We start from the raw sequence: 20,602 nt of genomic DNA on the forward strand, positions 1-20,602 counted from the left end.
AATACTAAACGTATACCTCCGAAAAGGTGGGGATACTAAAACAAATGAGATTTTATCTATATTAGTTTTTCTTCAGTAAAATTGTAAAAACAAATTTAAAAAACGATATAAATGAGATATATGTAATGATCAATGAAATCGCAGTGATCCATAAAATAAAGATAGCATATTATTCTTTGTATGGTAAATGGCCCAAAAAATAATACAAAAAAATATGAACCCAGAATTGATGATTTTCTTTTCCTCGATACATTCAAGAGTAAATAAAATCTCATCAATAAGCTAAAGACCCACTACAATTAAGTATTTTCAAAGGAAATCAACCACTAACAAAACACAAAAAAACTTGCTCTCTCATGCTCCCATCTCTGATTGGTGTACCCACTCTTCAATGCCATGTGTCATGTGCCCATGAAGCAGGTTACCACCACTTATTGGGTACTCAAGAGAAGTTGGGTATTAAACTTTGTGGAGTGTTTTTGCTATTTTTCCATTGTGTACATTTTTTGGAAAAATTCATTCATTTAACCAAAAAAATTACATTTTAAAATTGCACCTGATTTTGTTTTAACCCCTGTGAAAACATTAAAGGGTTAACAAACTTGTGTGTAAAATGTTCTTTTACATACATTGAGGGTGTAGTTGTCAAATGGGTTAATTTATGGGGTTTACTATTATTTAGCCCTCTCAAAGTGACTTGAAAGCAGCACTAGGTCTCTCTAAAGTGCGATTTAGCATTTTTCATAAAAATGTGAAAAATTGCACCAAAAATTCTAACATTCTACATTATAACATTCTACATAAATTAAATGATGCATAAAAAGCATGTCATCATAAATCGGACATTCAAGAAATTCTCAAGTTAATTCTCAAGTTATTTGTTGGAAAAGTAGAAAACTTTGAATTGCGAAACTCAAGAATTTCTTCAAATTTTTGCCAAATATCCATTTTTTCATAAATAAATGCAAAACATATCACCCAAAGTTTTCAACTAGCATGAAGTGAAATGTGGCATGAGAAAACATTCTCAAAATCACCTGGATATGTTAAAGCTTATACTTATAGTGACACATGTCAGATTAAAAAAAAAATAGGCCGTTTCAGGAAGGTGCAAAATGCAAAAAGTTAGTAAGGGGTTAAACCATAGTTAACTCATATCATTATGGCTGACAAATCAACGTTGCAGAGGGATTATGCACGGTGGCTGAGTGGGTAGCACTTCTGCCTTGCACTGCCGGAGTCCTGGGTTGTAGTCTGCAAACATCGGCAAAGAGTTTGTATGTTTTCTCCGTGTTTGCGTGGGTTTCCTCTGGGTACTCCGGTTTCCTCCCACATTCCAAAACATACTGGTAGGTTGTTTAGATTGTGAGCCCCATGTGGACAGGGATCGATTTGTCATGCTATGTGCAGCGCTGCGTAATCTTTGTGCGCTATATAAATAAAGGAATTATTATATTATTATTATTATGCAACACCATAAATATGTCTTAGGCTACTTTCACACCTAATGTATGCTCTACCGGACAGCAACCACCCCACTCCATAGCGGGAAAAGATCTATCTTTCCGCCGTGCACAGTTCGGTGCCACACGCGTAACACCTTACACTGCTAGGTGTCTATAGCTTTCTATGGGTATGTAGTTTGCAGGAGGATACACATGTTTAAGCGGCCTTACCTTTTAAGTGGGGGCTTACCTGTTAACCCCTTACCGACATGTGACATAATAGAACGTCACATGTCGGATCCCGGTACATGGCTCACCCTCTCCATAGCCGGTAAGTCTTACCGGTAACGCCCGCGATCGATGTCGGCGCCGCCATCTTTCCGTGGATCGTCGCTCCCCATGACGTCATCGGGGAGCGGCGATCCGTCGCCATGGTAGCTTCGGTTCTCACGAAGACCCGAAGCTACTTCGGGTTAACCCATTCATTACAATGTGCTGTCAGCACATTGTAATGTATGAGTAGTAAAATCCCCATACTGTAGTATGGCAGTACATGATAGGATCGTACAGGGAGTCTGAAAAATAGCAAAAATAAGAATAAAAAAAAAGTTAAAATAAAAAAATTATAATAAAAAAACCTAAATTCAAATCACCCCCCTTTCCCTAGAATTCATATAAATAAACAGTAAAAATCATAAACACATTAAGTATCACCGCGTCCGAAAATGCCCGATCTATCAAAATATGATAACGTTTTTTCACTGCGTTTAACCCCGTAACGGAAAATCGCGCCCAAAGTCTTTTTTGCCATTTAAAATTTTTTTTTAAATTCTATAAAAAGTGATCAAAAGGTCATACAGTCCTAAAAATGATAACATTGTAAACATCATCAAAATCCGGAAAAAAATACACTACCCACAGCTCCGTACACCAAAGTATGAAAAAGTTATTAGCGGCAGAAGATGGCAAAATCCCCCAAAAAATTTTTGTACAGGAGGTTTTAATTTTTTTAAATGTATGAAAACATTATAAAACCTATATAAATTTGGTATCCCCTTAATCGTACCAACCCAAAGAATAAAGTAGACATGTCATTTGGGGTGTACAGTGAAATCCGTAAAATCCAAGTCCACAAGAATACGGCACAAATGCGTTTTTTGCCAATTTCACTGCATTTAATACCATCATTTTGAAGTGTAACTTGTTATGCAGAAAATAAGTCATCACACAGCTCTGTACATGGAAAAATAAAAAAGTTACAGATTTTTGAATGTGGGGAGTGAAAAATGAAAACGCAAAATCGAAAAAGGGCCGCGGCGGGAAGGGGTTAAACTTCAGGGTCCCTTTCTGGTAAAACATTGCTTTTCAGAAGTAACGCAGGTGCCTATGAAGTGGATCTGAAGAACAGTGAAAGTGATTTGCAGAGGGGTGAATGTCATAAGCTGTTTTATGAGCGGGTGACTAGTTTTTGCATATACTAAGTATAAGCCAAAATAATAGACATAGTTATCAAGACGTTCCATACATTTTACATTTCCTGTCATTTTTTACATAGGGTAGGATATGTTTCTCTGAAAACGACTTGTTGCCTCCGGGCCTCAACAAACTGTCAGGTGCATTGTTATTTATATTTCTTCCAGAATTGATTTTGAGCCAAGACTATTTCAGAAGACTGGATAACATTAACCTTCTCTTCCTACTTTGCTTGGAGGAAGAAATTAAGTATTCTGAAGCTAACTAGAACTAACTTTCTGGCAGCAGGAGTATGCTTGAGGAATGCTCACATCTGCAGGCTTCTTAGCTCAGAGGAAGCTTCACACACCAACATAAAATGAGTTCATACCCTTTATTGAAACCTTGCTTAAATGGGTTTGCCCATGAAAGAAAGTTCTCAAATTATAATCCCCTAGTGATGTTTACACAATGAAGATAATTTTTAACCCCCTTACTTATAATTTTAAGCAGTTTTATTGATGTTTTTTTGCGATCTGCGGGGATCTCGGCGCTAGGACCCCCACTGATCAGCAAGTTGGGCCCTGTCCCGTGGATGAGGCCTAGCTTGCCTTCGTGGGAATACACCTTTGAGCGCCGGTACTTGGCTACAGTGGAGCTTCAGGCAGTGTCTCTTCTGCAAAACCAATACCTGCAGCAGCAGTACATAACTAGTTCACCACAACACTGTCAACACCGTAACGGCGCCCCTAGTGTAATATCCCCTATACATGTCTGTCTAGTCTATGTTTCATTGTGACTGGTATATTTTTTGTACTGTAATTGATTCCCCATATATAATATTATGTGTCACGTAACCTGTATTGTGCTGCATCACAATGTCCTGTAACTATGTTTTTATGCAACCAAGGAACTTGCGACATATAAGAGCACGCCTTTCGAAGTAATTGTCTAACTATGTAACAATTGCCAGAAAACTATGTACAAAATAATTTCCCCCCAGGGATCAATAAAGTTGTATTGTATGTTTTAGCTCCTATAACTTAGTGATGGTCAGTGTGGATAGGGACTGTGCTATGATCCCTGTGTGCTGACTATGTGGTTAGATTATCAGGTTACAGGTTTATCTAATGATAATCTTTATTTATATAGCGCCATCAAATTCCATAGGGACTTACAGATTTTGGAGAACATATACAAATAAAATAAGACATTACAGACTAACAGCAGGCATATGAAACAATAAAAGTGAGGACCCTGCTCGCAATGGTTCACAGTCTATGAGGATGAGGGGGGGCACGAGAAATATAAGACCTTGTATAATGGTCCAGCTATTCTTTATACAGTGCCTACAAGTAGTATTCAACCCCCTGCAGATTTAGCAGGATTGATAAGAAGCAAATAAGTTAGAGCCTTCAAACTTCAAACAAGAACAGGATTTATTAACAGATGCATAAATCTTGCAAACCAAAAAGTTATGTTGCTCAGTTAAATTTTAATAAGTTTTAAATATAAAAGTATGGTTCAATTATTATTCAACCCCTCAAACCACCAGAATTCTGTTTGGTTCCCCTGGATGGCACTGCTTACGACCCCAAGAATACCATCCCTACAGTCAAGCATGGTGGTGGCAGCATCATGCTGTGGGGCTGTTTCTCAGCCAAGGGGCCTGGCCATTTGGTCCGCATCCATGGGAAGATGGATAGCACGTCCTACTTGGAGATTTTGGCCAAGAACCTCCGCTTCTCCATCAAGGATCTTAAGATGCGTCGTCATTTCATCTTCCAACAAGACAACGACCCAAAGCACACGGACAAGAAAACCAAGGCCTGGTTCAAGAGGGAAAAAATCAAGGTGTTGCAGTGGCCTAGTCAGTCTCCTGACCTTAACCCAATTGAAAACTTGTGGAAGGAGCTCAAGATTAAAGTCCACATGAGACACCCAAAGAACCTAGATAACTTGGAGAAGATCTGCATGGAGGAGTAGGCCAAGATAACTCCAGAGACCTGTGCCGGCCTGATCAGGTCTTATAAAAGACGATTATTAGCTGTAATTGCAAATAAGGGTTATTCCACCAAATATTAAACATAGGGGTTGAATAATAATTGACCCACACTGTTATGTTTAAAATTTATTAAAATATAACTAAGCAACATAACTTTTTGGTTTGTAGGATTTATGCATCTGTTAATAAATCCTGCTCTTGTTTGAAGTTTAAAGGTTCTAACTTATTTGCTTCTTATCAAACCTGCTAAATCTGCATACTACTTGTAGGCATTGTAAGGGAATGGAATAAAAATTATTTTAAAAAGTAAAAATGCTACTGCTTGAAACAGCCATCAGCCACCATCATATATAAAAAGTCCAAAGTCAGTGGAACCGCAGGGAAGGTTAAAAAAGAGTTAAAGTTGCATGCATTTAACGAGTGTGATAGACCTGCCTAAATAGATGAGTTTTAAGAGCACATTTGAAGCTTTGGGGGTTGGATATTAGCCTGATAGATCGGGGTAGGGCATTCCAGAGAATTGGTGCAGCTCTGTAGAAGTCCTGGAGATGTGAATGGGAAGTGCGAATTAAGGAAGATAATCTAAGATCACTGGCAGATTGAAGAGCATGGGTTGGATGATAGACTGAGATCTCACCCCCTCTTCATCTCCCATGCGCTGACATGTGCTCCCCATGCTACGGTACGGCGGGGACACGTTCCTGGGAATTCTGGTCCTTGGCTCAGTTTTGGCTGGGGTCCTACAACCAGACCAGGAGACTGAAATTCAACTCCAATTAACTTGAAAGTACCATATATAAGCTGACTTTTAGCAGCATGTAGTGGCAGGAAATCTTAATGTGAAGAACTCCAAAGAATGAGCATCAAGTCAGTCAGTGGCATACAGAATTGTAGGACAGTGGTGCACAATAAGGCTAGAAATTTCTTTTACAATAGATAGTATATAAGCTTTGACCAGAATTTTTCCATTTTGGAAAAGTTGCCACAATTTTGTGTGCCAGTGGTCAATACATGATCACATGCACAAATGATGTCTTGCAGATTTTATTGTTCATCTACAGACTCCATACTGCATAAGCTATTATCAAATTTAACACAATCGTCTAGCAATAACACTATTGTTAAGGCAAGCAAAACACATAAAACCTCCAGTCAAAAGTTGAAGCCTTTCAAATAATTGTGGTTGACACCTGCCTTACTGTACCACCTCGTTGTACATCAAAGTAAGGACTCATCAACAAGCTGCTACCCTTCAAGGTCTGTTTGGAATTCCTGTGGCCAACATGCACTGCTTTTGTGGAATGAATTTGGAAAGGTGTGAGGGGGTATCTGCATGATGTACACATTGCTTTTGTTTTCACAGGTGCCTTTTTATAATCTCTGCTTTTGTAGATGAATACAGCCAAGGGAATCCAGTCATTATTTCATAAAGAACTTGAATAACTAGCAACTTTAGTACGGTTTTAAGATATGGTTTTAAGATTTAAGATTATGCCCCTTAGCAGATTGTAGAAGGTATGCATGTTTCGTTTTTATTACAAGAAAAGACATTCATTTTCACTGATTACAACAGTATAAGGCCGCATTCACACGAATGTTGTGGGCCGTATATACATCCCCCCATAGACTGCCAATGGGCGTACGGACATGTCCTATCTTTCCTCGTATTACAGCGCTGTGCCCCATGTATCTCTATGGAGCAAGCAGCATTCACCCCCATCTTCCTCTCCCATGCGCTGACATGTGCTCCCCATGCTACGGTACGGCGGGGACACGTTCCTGGGAATTCACCCTAGCACCTATCTTTGGAGTGAAATAGACTAGAAACACCCAACCGCTGTAAATCACACCTGTTCACTAGCCAGATTTCATGGACCGAACATGGTTCAAGGATGGCGCAAGAGTTATAGTTGAATACGTTGCAAAGAGCATTTTCTTCCCCGCAGAACAGCAGCGCCGTATTGTAATCATGTTAACAGTTTGCCAGTGATTTTCCCTGGAAATAAACAACTGTATGCACAGTGGGGCTGTTGAGATGTGGGGTCGTTAAAAAAAGAAATCTTTACTCAGGCTTCAGGTCCAGAGAAAAGGCTTGCATTTATTTGCACAAAAATAAAATGTACAGAACAAAAATGCAGATAATTCAGGGGTCAGTTTGCAGCTACCTTGGAACAAGCAGCTCCCCTGTGGTCAGATCAGACACTCTGACCTAGAGACCATCCATGTATACACAGGTGTCATTAAATACCCAACTATTTCCCTTGAGTCTTAAAGGGATACACCCCTGGGTTGCACCTTTAACAAACATCACACAAAGATACATTTCTAACTTAATATACATAACACCACAATACAATATAATACACAATATAAAAATAAAGGGGAGTTTACAATATAGACAAAGTAATCAAAGTAAGAAATACAAACATAAACCGCATGGCTTCAGCTCAGCATCACCTGGCAGTAATCAGGTACAGGCTATATAACCCCAGCTCACCCTCTGCTCAGGGTTTGCACACACAGGTAAGATCAGGTAATGCTGAGTGGTGACTGCTGAACTGGTTTGTCTGTTGAAACAATAGTGGACAGAGACAGAGGTTTGCTGGCCAGCAGGAGGAGAAAAAGAAGAAAAGGTACAAACACACAGACAGACAAACAGTTCACCATTCACCCCTCAACAGGGGCACAGGGAAAAAAAGGGCTCTGTACATTATATATAATTAGGATGAACAGAGTCCGTCCTATGAACCATGAGATCAACCATGGTCATGTGTCTCTGGCCTTTCATGTGTGTCTGTCAAATACACATGAATAATAAAGAATATGTTCCCAGTGATATCACAATATGGGACTAATAAGCGGTGATATAAAAGCAGAATACATAGTAACATATGAAAGGATAAACCAAGGGGTTGTTTCAATAGAAACAGAATAGTAAAAGCAAGAATGTCACTGATTCCCTGCAGTTACTGTTCTCACCCCACCTAAATGTAACGTAATGAAATACCTGCTCAGTCATTCACTGGATTCAGATTGTCCTGGGAATCGGGAGAAACTGGCAATCTCTGTAATGTTTCATGTAAATTTTTCCTCTTTTCTTATAAATCTTATACCACTGGAAAGCCATTGTATCTCAGGAAACTAACAGGATTAAAATTCCAAAATGACATTAATCAGTAATTTGGTGAAATAAGAGTACATGGATATTGGTGCACACATTGATGTCATGGTCCAAGGGTTAGCTATTAAGTAATATTGGGGATGGATAATACAAGGCTGTACAAAAATATTGTACACATGTACACATGGATTTGTAGTCAGCTCTGGATGTAAGTAATGTACACCTTGCTTCTTAATGTCAATACACAGTACAACAAAAAAGTAGTTAACAGGAAGTGTTCCATGCTGTCATCCACAATAGACTGTTGGCTAAATTTCACGGTAAGGTATTGATTATCTTAAGCTGAATGTCGTACATTGTGGTATCATCTTACCAGTTTGCTGCACACCTCTGACAACTATCTATACTGTATGTGTGTTTACAGGTAACGGGCAAATTAAGGACAGAACTCTATCGACATTTCTGGGAACTAGGATCAAGACCGCTTGATCACTTCCCATAATTCAGGAACTCTTTTGAGCATTTATAATATTGTTTATGTAGATATCTAGATTAGAGGTGAAGCATTTAATTATATGTTACCAGTATTAATGTGGTTTTTGGCCGATATGTTCATACTTTGCAAGATATAACAATAGCTTGCCTCAGTTTAGCTCAAGATATACAACCCGTTCTGTTCCTCTCGCTTTCATGACTTTATCAAGTCAAGGAGGCAGGAGAACTCTCGGCTCCAGTCATGCTCCTCCCGCCTCCTCTCTGCCGTGTAGCTCACTTAAAACGACCTCACTGCCCTCTTCTCCACCATTCCTAATGGTGGGGCATGCGCGGTACACCTGTAATGTACGTTCGCTTTGCAGTGGCACTGCAATAAAGATCTAGGAGGCTGTAGAGAAATGGGGAACAGGGCACGGCGTACCTGAGGAGGTAGCCAGGGATGAGCAGGCTGGCTGCAAAGATACAGGCGCACCACAAGGCGCCGCCATCGGGAACAGCTGGGTAGTGATGTGGAGAAGAGGGCAATGTGGTGGGGCATTTAGGTTCCTAGACAGCAGAGTGGAGGCAGGGTGAGTGGACACTACTGTTAATTTTGTATTTGAGGCTGTGTCCTGCATTTTTAAGCACTCTAGTCACACCCCAAGGAGGTGACGACATATGAGGCTGCAGTCACATGTCATGTTAGGCGTGCGGTCACACGTTTCATTTTTAAATGAAACACATTACAACAGATGAGGGGAGGTGATTTGCCTTATTACATTACTGTTAACATTTACATGTTAAAAAAAATCCTAAAAAATAAGCAAAAAAAGTGTTACATAAGTGAAAAGTTGCACAAAACATCTGGAAAGCAAAGATATATAAGGCACCATTGCACAAGTTGCAAAAACGACAAAAGTCACAAAAATTTGACTTTGACTAGCAAAAATAAAGATACATATCTCCCTTTGTGTCGTAAGTCCTCAATTACATGATAACCCTGCTGATGATTACTACATAGTGTGCGCATGGTACCCACTGTATGATGTAAAGACTCCTGTCTACTGTACTGTGTTAAGTCTTTGGGATTATCTAAGTGGGACCAGATGAACCACTGCTAGAAATCTCTTGTGTATGTCATGGGTAAGACAAGGGATTCTGGGCTGCATTAACATGCACATCAGCCATTCTTAACCCCTTAACGACTTGGCCTTTTTTAGTTTTTTCACTTCCATTTTTCACTCACCACCTTCAAAAATCTATAACTTTTTTATTTTTCCATGTACAGAGCTGTGTGAGTGCTTATTTTCTGCGTGACAAATTGCACTTCATAGTGACGGTATTTAATATTCCATGGCATGTACTGGGGAAAAAAGCGTGAAAAAAAATGTTTTCTTGTGGGCTTGGATTTGACAGTTTTCACTGAGCGCCCCAAATGACATGTTACGGGGTTAAACGCAGTGAAAAAACATTATTATATTTTGATAGAATGGACAATTTTGGACGCAGTGATACCTGATGTGTTCATGATTTTTACTGTTTATATTTATATCAGTTCTAGGGAAAGTAAAAAATTTTTTTTTTTTTATTTTTACTTTTACTATTTTAACCCTAGGTTGTCTGATCGATCCCTCCATATACTGCCATACTGCAGTATGGCAGTATATGTGGATTTTACTGCCCATGCAGTACACCCATGGAACACCCGAGGCTACCATGCCGACGGATCGCCGCTCCCCGGCAAGATGGAGGCACCGGGACCTGGCACGCGTCGGGAAGGGGTTAAGCACCTTGATATGTACAGTGTCTTCAAACCAAGTATGAGCATTCAAAGGTTATTTACCATATATACTCGAGTATAAGCCTAGTTTCTCAGCACAAAAAAATGTGCTGAAAACCCAAACTTGGCTTATACTCGGTTAAAAAAATATAGGTTTTACCAGGTTTTTGTGGTAAAATTAGGGGCCTCGGCTTATACTTGGGTCGGCTTGTACTCGAGTATGTACGGTACTTACTATGATACTATTTTAATAATATATAGAACCTCATACCATCATGATATAGTCTCTGCATACCTTTTAATGACCTGATTATGGGGAGGAGCACCTCATCTGTAGCTAGCTTTGCATATCTAGGTTTCTGTACATTCAGTTTTTCAGATGTCGAAATATGGTTTGTATCATAATGGGTGAGAACATATCATTGAGTGGTGCTGGTAGTCCTCTTTTTTTTCACTCCACTCCTGGTTTGGACATCGGAAACTACATCAGAAAAGCTGAATGTGTGAATGCAACCTAAATGAGCCTACAGAAGTGTTTCACTCCCCACCTTCAAAAATCTATAACTTTTTTATTTGTCCACGTAACGAGCTCTGTGACAGGTTTTTTTCTGCATAACAAATTGCACTTCATATTGATGGTATTGAATATTCCATGTCGTGTACTGGGAGGCGGGAAAAAAATTACAAATACAGTGAAAATGGTGAAAAACGTATTTGCGCTGTTTTCTTGAGGGCTTGGATTTTATGGCTTTCAATGTATGCCCAAAATGACATGTCTAATTTATTCTTAGGGTCAGTGCGATCACGGGGATACCAAATTTGTACAGGTTTTATAATGTTTTCATACATTTACAAACATTAAAACCTCCTGTACAAATTTTTTTTTTATTTTGCCATCTTCTGGTGCTAATTACTTTTTCATACTTCGTTGTACTGAGCTGTGGGTGGTCTCATTTTTTGCGACTTTTTATGACGTTTTCATTGCTATCATTTTTAGGACTATGCTACCTTTTGATCACTTTTTATTGATTCTTTTTTATTTTCCAAAATGGCACAAAAGTGCGATTTTTTACTTTGGGCGCTATTTTCCATTACGGGGTTAAACACAGTGAAAAACAAAACAATATTTTGATAGGTCAGGCATTTTTGTATGCGGACGTACCTAATATGTTTATGATTTTTACAGTTTTTTATATAAGTCCTAGGGAAAGGGGGGATCAGAATTTTTAGTTTTTATTTTTACTATTTTTCAGACTCCCTAGGGTACTTTAACCCTAGGTTGTCTGTACGATCCTATCATATACTGCCATACTACAGTATGATAGTATATGGGGATTTTCGCCTCACTCATTACAATGTGCATATAGCACATTGTAATGTTAGGGTTAATATGAGTCAGCCTCGGGTCTTCGGAAGACCCGAGGCTGTCATAGCGACAGATCGCCACTCCCCGATTACATCACATAAATATAAATAAACAGTGAAAATCTATCAAAATATAATAACGTTTTTTCACTGCATTTAACCCTGTAACGGAAAATAGCGCCCAAAGTCGAAAATGGCACTTTTTGCCATTTTGAAAAATATAAAAAAAAATCTATAAAAAGTGATCGAAAGGTCATACAGTCCTAAAAATGGCGGACAGGAAAGCTAGCGTCCCATTATGTGAACTTGTGATATGCACATTTTTAATGGACTCTTGTGAGTGTGATTAACTGAAATAAATTTTAACTTTATTGGAACGTACCACACCGTCTGCCTGCATATTTTCTTCCAGCTACAATATAATTAAAAGAGGATGATGAGAGTGTGATGGTGCTAGTCTGAATGGTGACATACTTTTAGCAGGAGAAACTTAAGATTGGTGCTGTTCATCGATGTTTTAAGATAGAATAACGAGGGAGAAGAAGAATATTTGGAGCTCAGGTCATAGTGAAATTATTTTCTCTATTTCTGTAGTCCTAAAAATGGTAGAATAGAAAACTTCATCAAAAGTCGCAAAAAATGCCACCCACAGCTCTGTACAATAATGTATGTTTTTAATGTTTTATAAAACGTATACAAATTTGGTATCCCTGTGATCGCACTGGCCCAAAGAATAAAGTAGACATGTCAGTTGGGGCGTACAGTGAAAGCCGTAAATTCCAAGCCCACAAGAATACTCTGCAAATGCGTTTTTTCGCCAATTTCACTGCATTTTGAATTTTTTTCCTGCTTCACAGTACACGGCATGAAATAATAAATACCATCACTATGAAGTGCAATTTGTTAAGCAGAAAACAAGCCATCACAGAGCTCTTCATATGTAGAAAAAAAAAAAAAGTCCTTAAAGGGTCGAAGTGCATCTACCACCAGGGTGAAGGACTGTATGCAAACGAGCCTGAGGGGCTCTAGGCTTCATAGTTGTTCATGGAGCCTGGAGCCCTCAGGCTAATTTGCATACAGTAATCCTGGTGGTAGATGTCCTTTAATTCTATCATTGCTTCATCAAAATCCACGGGTAGTAACAACACTCCACAAGTGCATCTGATAGCCCTTTGTGACTTGACTTTGTCAGGCCAAGGCCGCCGTCAGTTAAAATCAGCCCTCCCATGGAGGAATGCAATCCCCAGCAGATGTTGCACTTAAAATAACTTTCATTTTGTATTTTACAATGAAATGTCATCATTGGCTGAACATGTAGTTCATATGTTTCCATTCATTCAATTGAATATAAAAGTTGAATTTAGTATGTACCTGAAACCAGAAGCTGCTCCAGTAAGAAACACTTTGTCAGATAGGGTTAATTTCATAGCTGAGGACACAATACAATTAATATTCATGTAGGCCGTGCCTGTTTTGCCTGCTTGGATGTTTGTCTGACTAGCCACAAGCCTGTTTTGTTTTGTTCCTCTCACTCATCATTGTGTACGGAATCATCACGCTCACTCTCCTTGTCAGCATCAGTGGCGGCAGCCAGTCTGACCTGGAAAGAAGCCGACACACTGGAGGTCTCCTTTAAACCCGGAAGTGTCAGTAATCCAGTTCTTTCCTACATGTTGGCTCTGCTTCTAGTGGGTATCAGATGGCTCGCTCACCTGATTCTGCTGTCACCAAGTAACCTGAGGCTGTAACTGCCAGGCCATTACTGCAGGCTCTCTCCACCTGTCCCTGCCTGGAAGTATTCTCACTGTGCACGACTTGTATAGCAATAGATGGTCCTGCGTTATAATACTTTATTCCACATATGTATATAAATCATCATGTATTAGAACACTACTAAGTGGGATAGAAAAAATTAAAAAGGGGGAGCCAGAACCTACATTAAATCATGCAGGTGATTTCAATTCTATGACTGCAGAGTGAATGTATAAGAAAGTACTGAACTACTTTATGATAAAATGCTTGTCATTTGTAAATTGGTTATTGGAAGTCTCTATGTCAATGGAAAATCTATAGTATTTGGGAGTGAGGGATGATTTTGGCATGCTCTGACTCAGTTATGATCACATCCTTTATCCCTATAGTTATATTTTTTACTGCTGACAATAAAAGGATCATTTAAGCCCAATGGATGAGACTTGTTTTGTTGCACATAGAAAATCAAATCTGATGATTCAAATATGGATAATGGAGCATTCATACTTGGGATACAATTGGGCAGATTTATTATGGCAGTTTTCTGGCAGAGAATCCTCATGTATCTCCCCAACCTTCACACCACAATAAGGCGCACAGGGCAGACCGGGGCGTGAACACCCGTCCCATCACATTTACTATGGACCAATTTGTCATGCATTATGCAGGGCTGCGTAATCTGTGTGCGCTATATAAATAAAGAATTATTATTATTATATTGTCTGCCAGAAAAACAGTGGAGACTACAGCAACAGACTCCGTCAGATCCAATTTGGTCTGAAGAACGGAACTGGCAGAAATTGGTGTATCTGGGTGCCGGACCACCGGAGGAGGGAGTTATAAATGCCAGTCTTAATAAATCTCCCCCAATGTGTACACTGGGCCTAGTCTGTTTAAATGTCAATGAGTGGATAAATTTTGTGTATCAGCTTTACCTTTTATAAAAGATCTGTTTACATTGATAACATGTGGATCTTAATTAATTGCTACCAATGCAATTCTCTGACTCATTGTTATGCATCACCCAGGCTTGTTGTGCTTTGGGCTGGATGTCAGTACAAACCATGCCAATAATTGTGTTTCAGTGAAAAGTTGGCTGAGTTATATTAGTGTCAAGCAATGTATACAATTTTGTATATAGCTTCCTTATTCCTCTTTTATTTTTATACCCATTCAGCCTCCTGGCATGTGCCCCCCTTTGTCAACAAGGCATCTTTCATCACTCAATCAACATCCAGAAGCTTTTAATTGGTCTTTAGCCCTGTTTTTCCCACAATTCGCCTTGTAAAAACTTTCAAAATAATGTTGCCAAAAGGCCTTTCCTGAGTGAAACAGGATTATCATAAATACAGGTCCTGAAAAGAGGGGGATTACTCCATCCCACTTCATTTCACAGCTCTGAGTTAAGGGAAAAAAAAGCCTTCTAATTATCTTCTCTTCTCTGAATAGGCCTGCCTGACAGGAAAGTCTACTTCATAAAGGTGTCTTAAGCCAGCATGCCCCAAGCACAAGTTCCCTGGAACTAAAGGCCTCTGGAGTAATGAGCATGCTAATTAATAGGTTATGGAAAGAGACTTATTGTTGGAGAGGAAAGTGCAAACCATTTTCATTAGAAAAGAAAGAAGCTAATGTTTCTGTTCTGCCCCTAGCTTTCTGTGGTCACAGTAACAACAGGTACATGTTTTGGATAATGCCATGCAGATTTCTGCAGTAACACTATGCGTGTCATGGGTTTGGTGGTATGCTCTATAACAAGCTGCAGTGTAAAATATAAGAAAAGCGCCCAAAGGAATTATTGAGTGAATGCAGATTTCACCTAGATTTATAGCAGAACAAGTGAAATAGTTATCACCAGAAAGTGAAATCATCCCTTTCCAAATTGGTATTTAGCAATCAAGAGAAGGTGGGGGGATACAAGATGATTTTTGTTTTTTTTAGCTCAATTCATACAATAGAATAGAGAATATCTGGTGTAGGTAATGCATCCCATAGTATATAAATGTGTATAGGAAGCGGAACAGCTCACCTGCCTTGTTATTGAGTCCTCATGAATCGAGGTTGGTAGTGTGCACAACATCCACAGTGTAGCGTAAGATTCTCCTTGGATAACCAAGCAATCAAATTTAGGTGAGCCATAGACAATTTTTAAAAATCGAAACTTTATATATCAATCCATTTAAAATATACATGCTTCAGTGGAAAGAACAAAGTTCATCTGACATGTTTTAGGCTATAAATGAGCCCTTAGTCATAGCTAAGTTTGGACGTATAAAAATTAGTTCTAATTTTTATAGCTTGAAATGTGTAATTGTAATTCTGTTACCTTTTGTTTTCCTCCTTGCCTACCATCCATATATCCCTTCAATTTCCACTCTTTCCACCCTTCTTTTACCATTGTACTTCTTCAATGTTTTGTATACTTAATATATCCCAAACCATTCTTGTTCATCTGTGAAGCTAAATAAAACCGCACATAAGTCACTAAACCATCTCTATTCTCCTATTGCTAGAGACAAATTATATAGCTCCTCATCCCATCAGTTATTTCTTAACTCACTAAAATTTGTAACCTTTCCCTTTCTTCTGCTGCCTTTTCCTCATCTTTAAAATACGCTGCTATAACCCCATTTCTACAGAACTCCTCACTGGACCTGTCCAGTACTGTAAACTACTGACCAGTAGATTATTGACCGGTCTGTAATCTCCCTTTCATTTCCAAACTTCTGGAAAGCCTGCTCTATTCTCGACAACCAGTTATCTCTCCCGCCTTGATCCCCTACAATCTGGTTTCCACACCACTTTCAGTGTCCCCTTTTCTGGATCTCTCTCTTCTCATCTTTCTCTTACTGTTGGGGTTCCTAAGGGCTGAGTCCTAGGTCTTCTTCTCTTTTCCTTTTATGCTGCCCCCTTGAACAATCATCAGAAGATTTGTTTTTCAGTATCAAATTCACGCTGAACTTTTTAAAATGTATTATTCATCATATTATATTAGTGGTAAAACACAATTAAATGTTTGGATTTCCAGACAATGTGGATGGAGAGAGAGGGGAGGGAGAAAGGTAACTTAACCTTTCTAATACTGAACTTCTTGTCCACATAGTAACCAAGTCATCCCTGACCTCCTGATAACCATCGGTAGTATAACCAAAACTCCAAACCAGGAGGCCTGCCGTCCTGAGGTAGTGCTAGACCCTGACTTCTCCTTTGTGCCTCAAAAATATTTCCAGAATCTGCCTTATTCTTACAATTGAAACCTCTAAAACCCTAATTGTTGCTCTGATTCACTCTCATCTCCATAACTGTAACTCCCTACCTTTTGCACTTATTAAACTCTCTCCTCTACAATCTATTCTTAATGCAACAGTCAGACTTGATTTGCAGTCCAGACGCTACACGGATGACTCTAGTCTGTGCCGGTCACTGCACTCGTTGCCCCCCTTCTTCTGAATACAGTACAAACTAATAATCCTCATCCACAAATCTCTGCACAGTGCAGCACCTACCTACTACTCCTCCCTCATCACAGTCTATCACCCAATATGTGCTCTTCAATCTTCCAATGATCTAAGATTATTTCTCATCTTTAATTTAAACTCCTCATTCATGACTCCAAGACTTCTCCTGAGCTACACCAATTGTCTGGAATACCCTACACTAGATTATCAGATAAACACCTAGCTACCAAAGCTTCAAACATGCTCTTAAAGCCTACCGTCCCTTTTTTATCCTGTAATAATTAGATACAGGCTGCTCAGCAGTCCTATTCACCTTGTACTCTATAATAATAATCGCTATTTATGTAGCGCCATCATATTCCATAGCGCTTTACAAATCATAGGGGACATAATACAAATAAAAAACGACATTACAGGTATAAGATGGCAGCTGATGACTGGGTCATGCAGCATGATTTTTTAATTTATTGAATCTATTTAGTCTGATCCCCTATAAGGATGGCTGGACCACCCCTTCCTCCCCCATAAGACCCTTACTACTATTGTTTCATGTGAAATTATTACTTTGTAATGTCTTATTTTTATCTGTGTATGTCCCCCATGATTTCATAGTATCATCATAGTATCATAGTATATAAGGCTGGAAGGAGACGCAAGTCCATCAAGTCCAACCTTCAAGAATTAAATAAATGTTTTATCCCCATAACCCGTGATATTTTTTCTCTCCTGAGGCGCAGCAAAATATGATGGCGCTATATAAATTAAGACTTATTTATACTTATTATTTAGGCCACATTCACACTAACGTATGCCCCCCGCACCGTAGCTGGGAAGGCATATGTTAGCTGCAATGGAGTGGAGAAGTGGTGACCCCTCCCCTTTCCACTGTAATGCATGGCGCACGGCGCCGTAACATGGGGAAGGTTGGGCATGTCCTATCTTTCCCCGTGTACGGAGTGGTACGCTGCCGAGTTGTACGAATGCAGCCTTATTTATAGCTTAACTTTGTTGTTTCCACTGAAGGGGAATCATATATGATTCACCTAATGGCCCAGTATGGCATCCACAAAAATCATGTTACAGTTCACATTTCCTATAGCATACAGCTTTATAGTTATTACATCACATATTTCAGTCCCTGTGTGTGTAACTGGAAGACTCACATAATGATTTGTTATAAAACATTACTGTATTTGTGCAGCTGCCTATAGATTCAGGAAGAGCACATAAACTTATGGAGCATAAACATTTTCTCTGCTTTGTTTTCAAAATCAGTAACAGCAGGAGCATTTCCTGCCACAAAACTCAAACAAGTTGTCTTTTGTTAGTATTCAACATAAACAAGAAAACCGGCATGACTGCACATTAATACGCTTTTATTCCCTCCTGATGTACCTGTCTGCAGTGGGTTCTCCAGATGCTGGTTTACAAAGATGTAGGCAGGTTTCCATTTCTACCTTTCAGGCCCTTAACTTTACAATGAGTTTCATTTATGATTACCTATCGTTGATCATCATTAACCCCTTAAGGACCAGGCCCTTTTTCGTTTTTGCGTTTTTATTTTTCACTCCCCACCTTCAAAAATCTATAACTTTTTTATTTTTCCATGTACAGAGCTGTGTGATGGCTTATTTTCTGCGTAACAAATTGCACTTCGTAGTGATGGTATTAAATATTCCATGCCGTGTACTGGGAAGCGGGAAAAAAATTCTAAATGCAGTGAAAATGATGAAAAAACACATTTGCGCCATTTCTTGTGGGCTTGGTTTTTACAGCTTTCACTGTGCACCCCAAATGACATGTCTATTTCATTCATTGGGTCAATACGATCACGGGGATACCAAATTTGTATAGCTTTTATAATGTTTTCATACATTTACAAAAATTAAAACCACCTGTACAGAAAAAAAATTCTTCATTTTGCCGTGTTCTTGCGCTAATAACTTTTTCATACTTTGGTGTATGGAGCTGTGGGTGGTGTCATTTTTTGCGACTTCTGATGACGTTTTCAATGCTTCTATTTTTAGGACTGTTCGACATTTTGATCACTTTTTATAGAATTTTTTCTATTTTTCAAAATGGCAAAAAAATGCCATTTGCGACTTCGGGAGCTATTTTCCGCTACGGGGTTTAACGCAGTGAAAAACGGTTATTATATTTTGATAGATCGGGCATTTTCGGACACGGCGATACCTATTGTGTTTATGATTTTTACTGTTTATTTATATTTATATCAGTTCTAGGGAAAGGGGGGTGATTTGAATTTTTATGTTTTTTTAATATAATTTTTTTTTTTTTACTTTTTTTTATTTATTTTTTTTACTATTTTACAGACTCCCTAGGGTACTTTAACCCTAGGTTGTCTGATTGATCCTACCATATACTGCCATACTACAGTATGGCAGTATATGGGGATTTTGCATACCATCTATTATAATGTGCAGATCGCACATTATAATAGATAGCCTCGATCATGACAGCCTGGGATCTTTGTGTGATCCCAGGCTGTCATGGCAACGGATCGCCGCTCCCCGGTGACGTCACGGGGAGTGACGATCGGAGCCAAGATGGCGGCGCCCACGCGCCGCCGGCTCTTTAATGCCGCCGGCAGCTTTGCCGGCTGCAATCAAAGGGTTAACACCCGCGATCGGTGCAAGCACCGATCGCGGGTGTTAGCGACGGGCGTTTGCTTCATTATGAAGCAAATGCCCGGTGAGTATGAAGAGGGCTCAGCCTGTGAGCCCTCTTCATACTCCCCCATGCGCAGTAAGACGTAAGGGTACGTCTTATTGCGCTATGGGGTTAAAGGGGTATTCTCATTTCAGAAAATGAATGTTAACGTTATTATGATAAAATGTTTTACAATTTTTCAATTTACTTTCTTTATCAGTTCCTCACGGTTTTCTAGATCTCTGCTTGCTGTCATTCTATAAAAAGCTTCTATGTTTACTTTAAATGGTCAGAAATCTGACCGTGGTGACACAGGTGCATAGCTGGTTAGTATCACAGAGAGTAACAAGAAGCAGAGATCTGATACAGAATTGAGAATTGATACAGAAATTATATTGGAAAATTGTAGAACTTTAAGTTAAGATAGTAGTGATATTATGATAGTGGTGCTGGTATGGTGGGTTATCAGCAGAGACACTCTTCCCTGCTGTGTTGCCTCTTGTGTGCTCTTATCAGATACCATCTTTTTGTCTCCTTTTTACGTGTGAAACCAAGCTGCCAACCGAGTCGGGATTTGGACACGTGGAAGGGGAAGGGTGAGAATACGGGCAGGAACACAACTTGCCCTATCTTTGGCAGGGAGGTTTCATGGCTGAGACATGGCATCATGAGACACAGTGGGGCACATTTACTTACATTTCTGTAGTTCACTGAAAGTGCATTGTCCAACAATAATGCACTGTGCCGCGATTCACTAAGATTGTGCAATCTGAAAGTCAAATCCCGCACTCCGTCTGAATCAGTCGGATCGTCCATCGGCATGCCCCCTAAATTGTGTCACATGAAAGCCAGCGCTGCTACTCCAAAAAAGCATCACGTGTGCCAAAAACCCAGCGCAGACACTTGTTAAATACCTGTGTAAGCCGTGTAATCCCCGAAAAAGGAACACAGTCTGAAGAAAGTGCGCTTTGCGACCCTTAGTATATGAGCCCCAGTGTGCTCACAGTATCTGTGCATAATGCATATCTATGACGGCCATGATCTAGCTGTCGTTTTTGAGGCTAGCTCACAGACACCATTTGT

The 20,602-nt window shown here is 39.4% G+C and overlaps 1 protein-coding gene across 2 annotated transcripts in view; it reads left to right on the top strand.

Annotated features, from left to right (window-relative positions):
• The window catches only part of AFG2A (AFG2 AAA ATPase homolog A), a 262,683-nt gene that overhangs the window by 178,912 nt on the left and 63,169 nt on the right, over window positions 1-20,602 (top strand). The window contains exon 15 of one of the 2 annotated variants that reach the window (XM_072119375.1): window positions 3,086-3,393. The exons of the other annotated variant lie outside the window; for it this stretch is intronic. Within the exon in view, the coding sequence (XP_071975476.1) occupies window positions 3,086-3,091 (6 nt within the window). The 3' untranslated portion in view covers window positions 3,092-3,393. Of the gene's footprint in view, window positions 1-3,085; window positions 3,394-20,602 lie in introns of those variants that run through there. 2 annotated transcript variants of the gene reach the window in all.

Source organism: Engystomops pustulosus, chromosome 1 (genome assembly GCF_040894005.1).
Source record: "Engystomops pustulosus chromosome 1, aEngPut4.maternal, whole genome shotgun sequence".
In the NCBI taxonomy this organism is placed as follows: domain Eukaryota; kingdom Metazoa; phylum Chordata; class Amphibia; order Anura; family Leptodactylidae; genus Engystomops; species Engystomops pustulosus.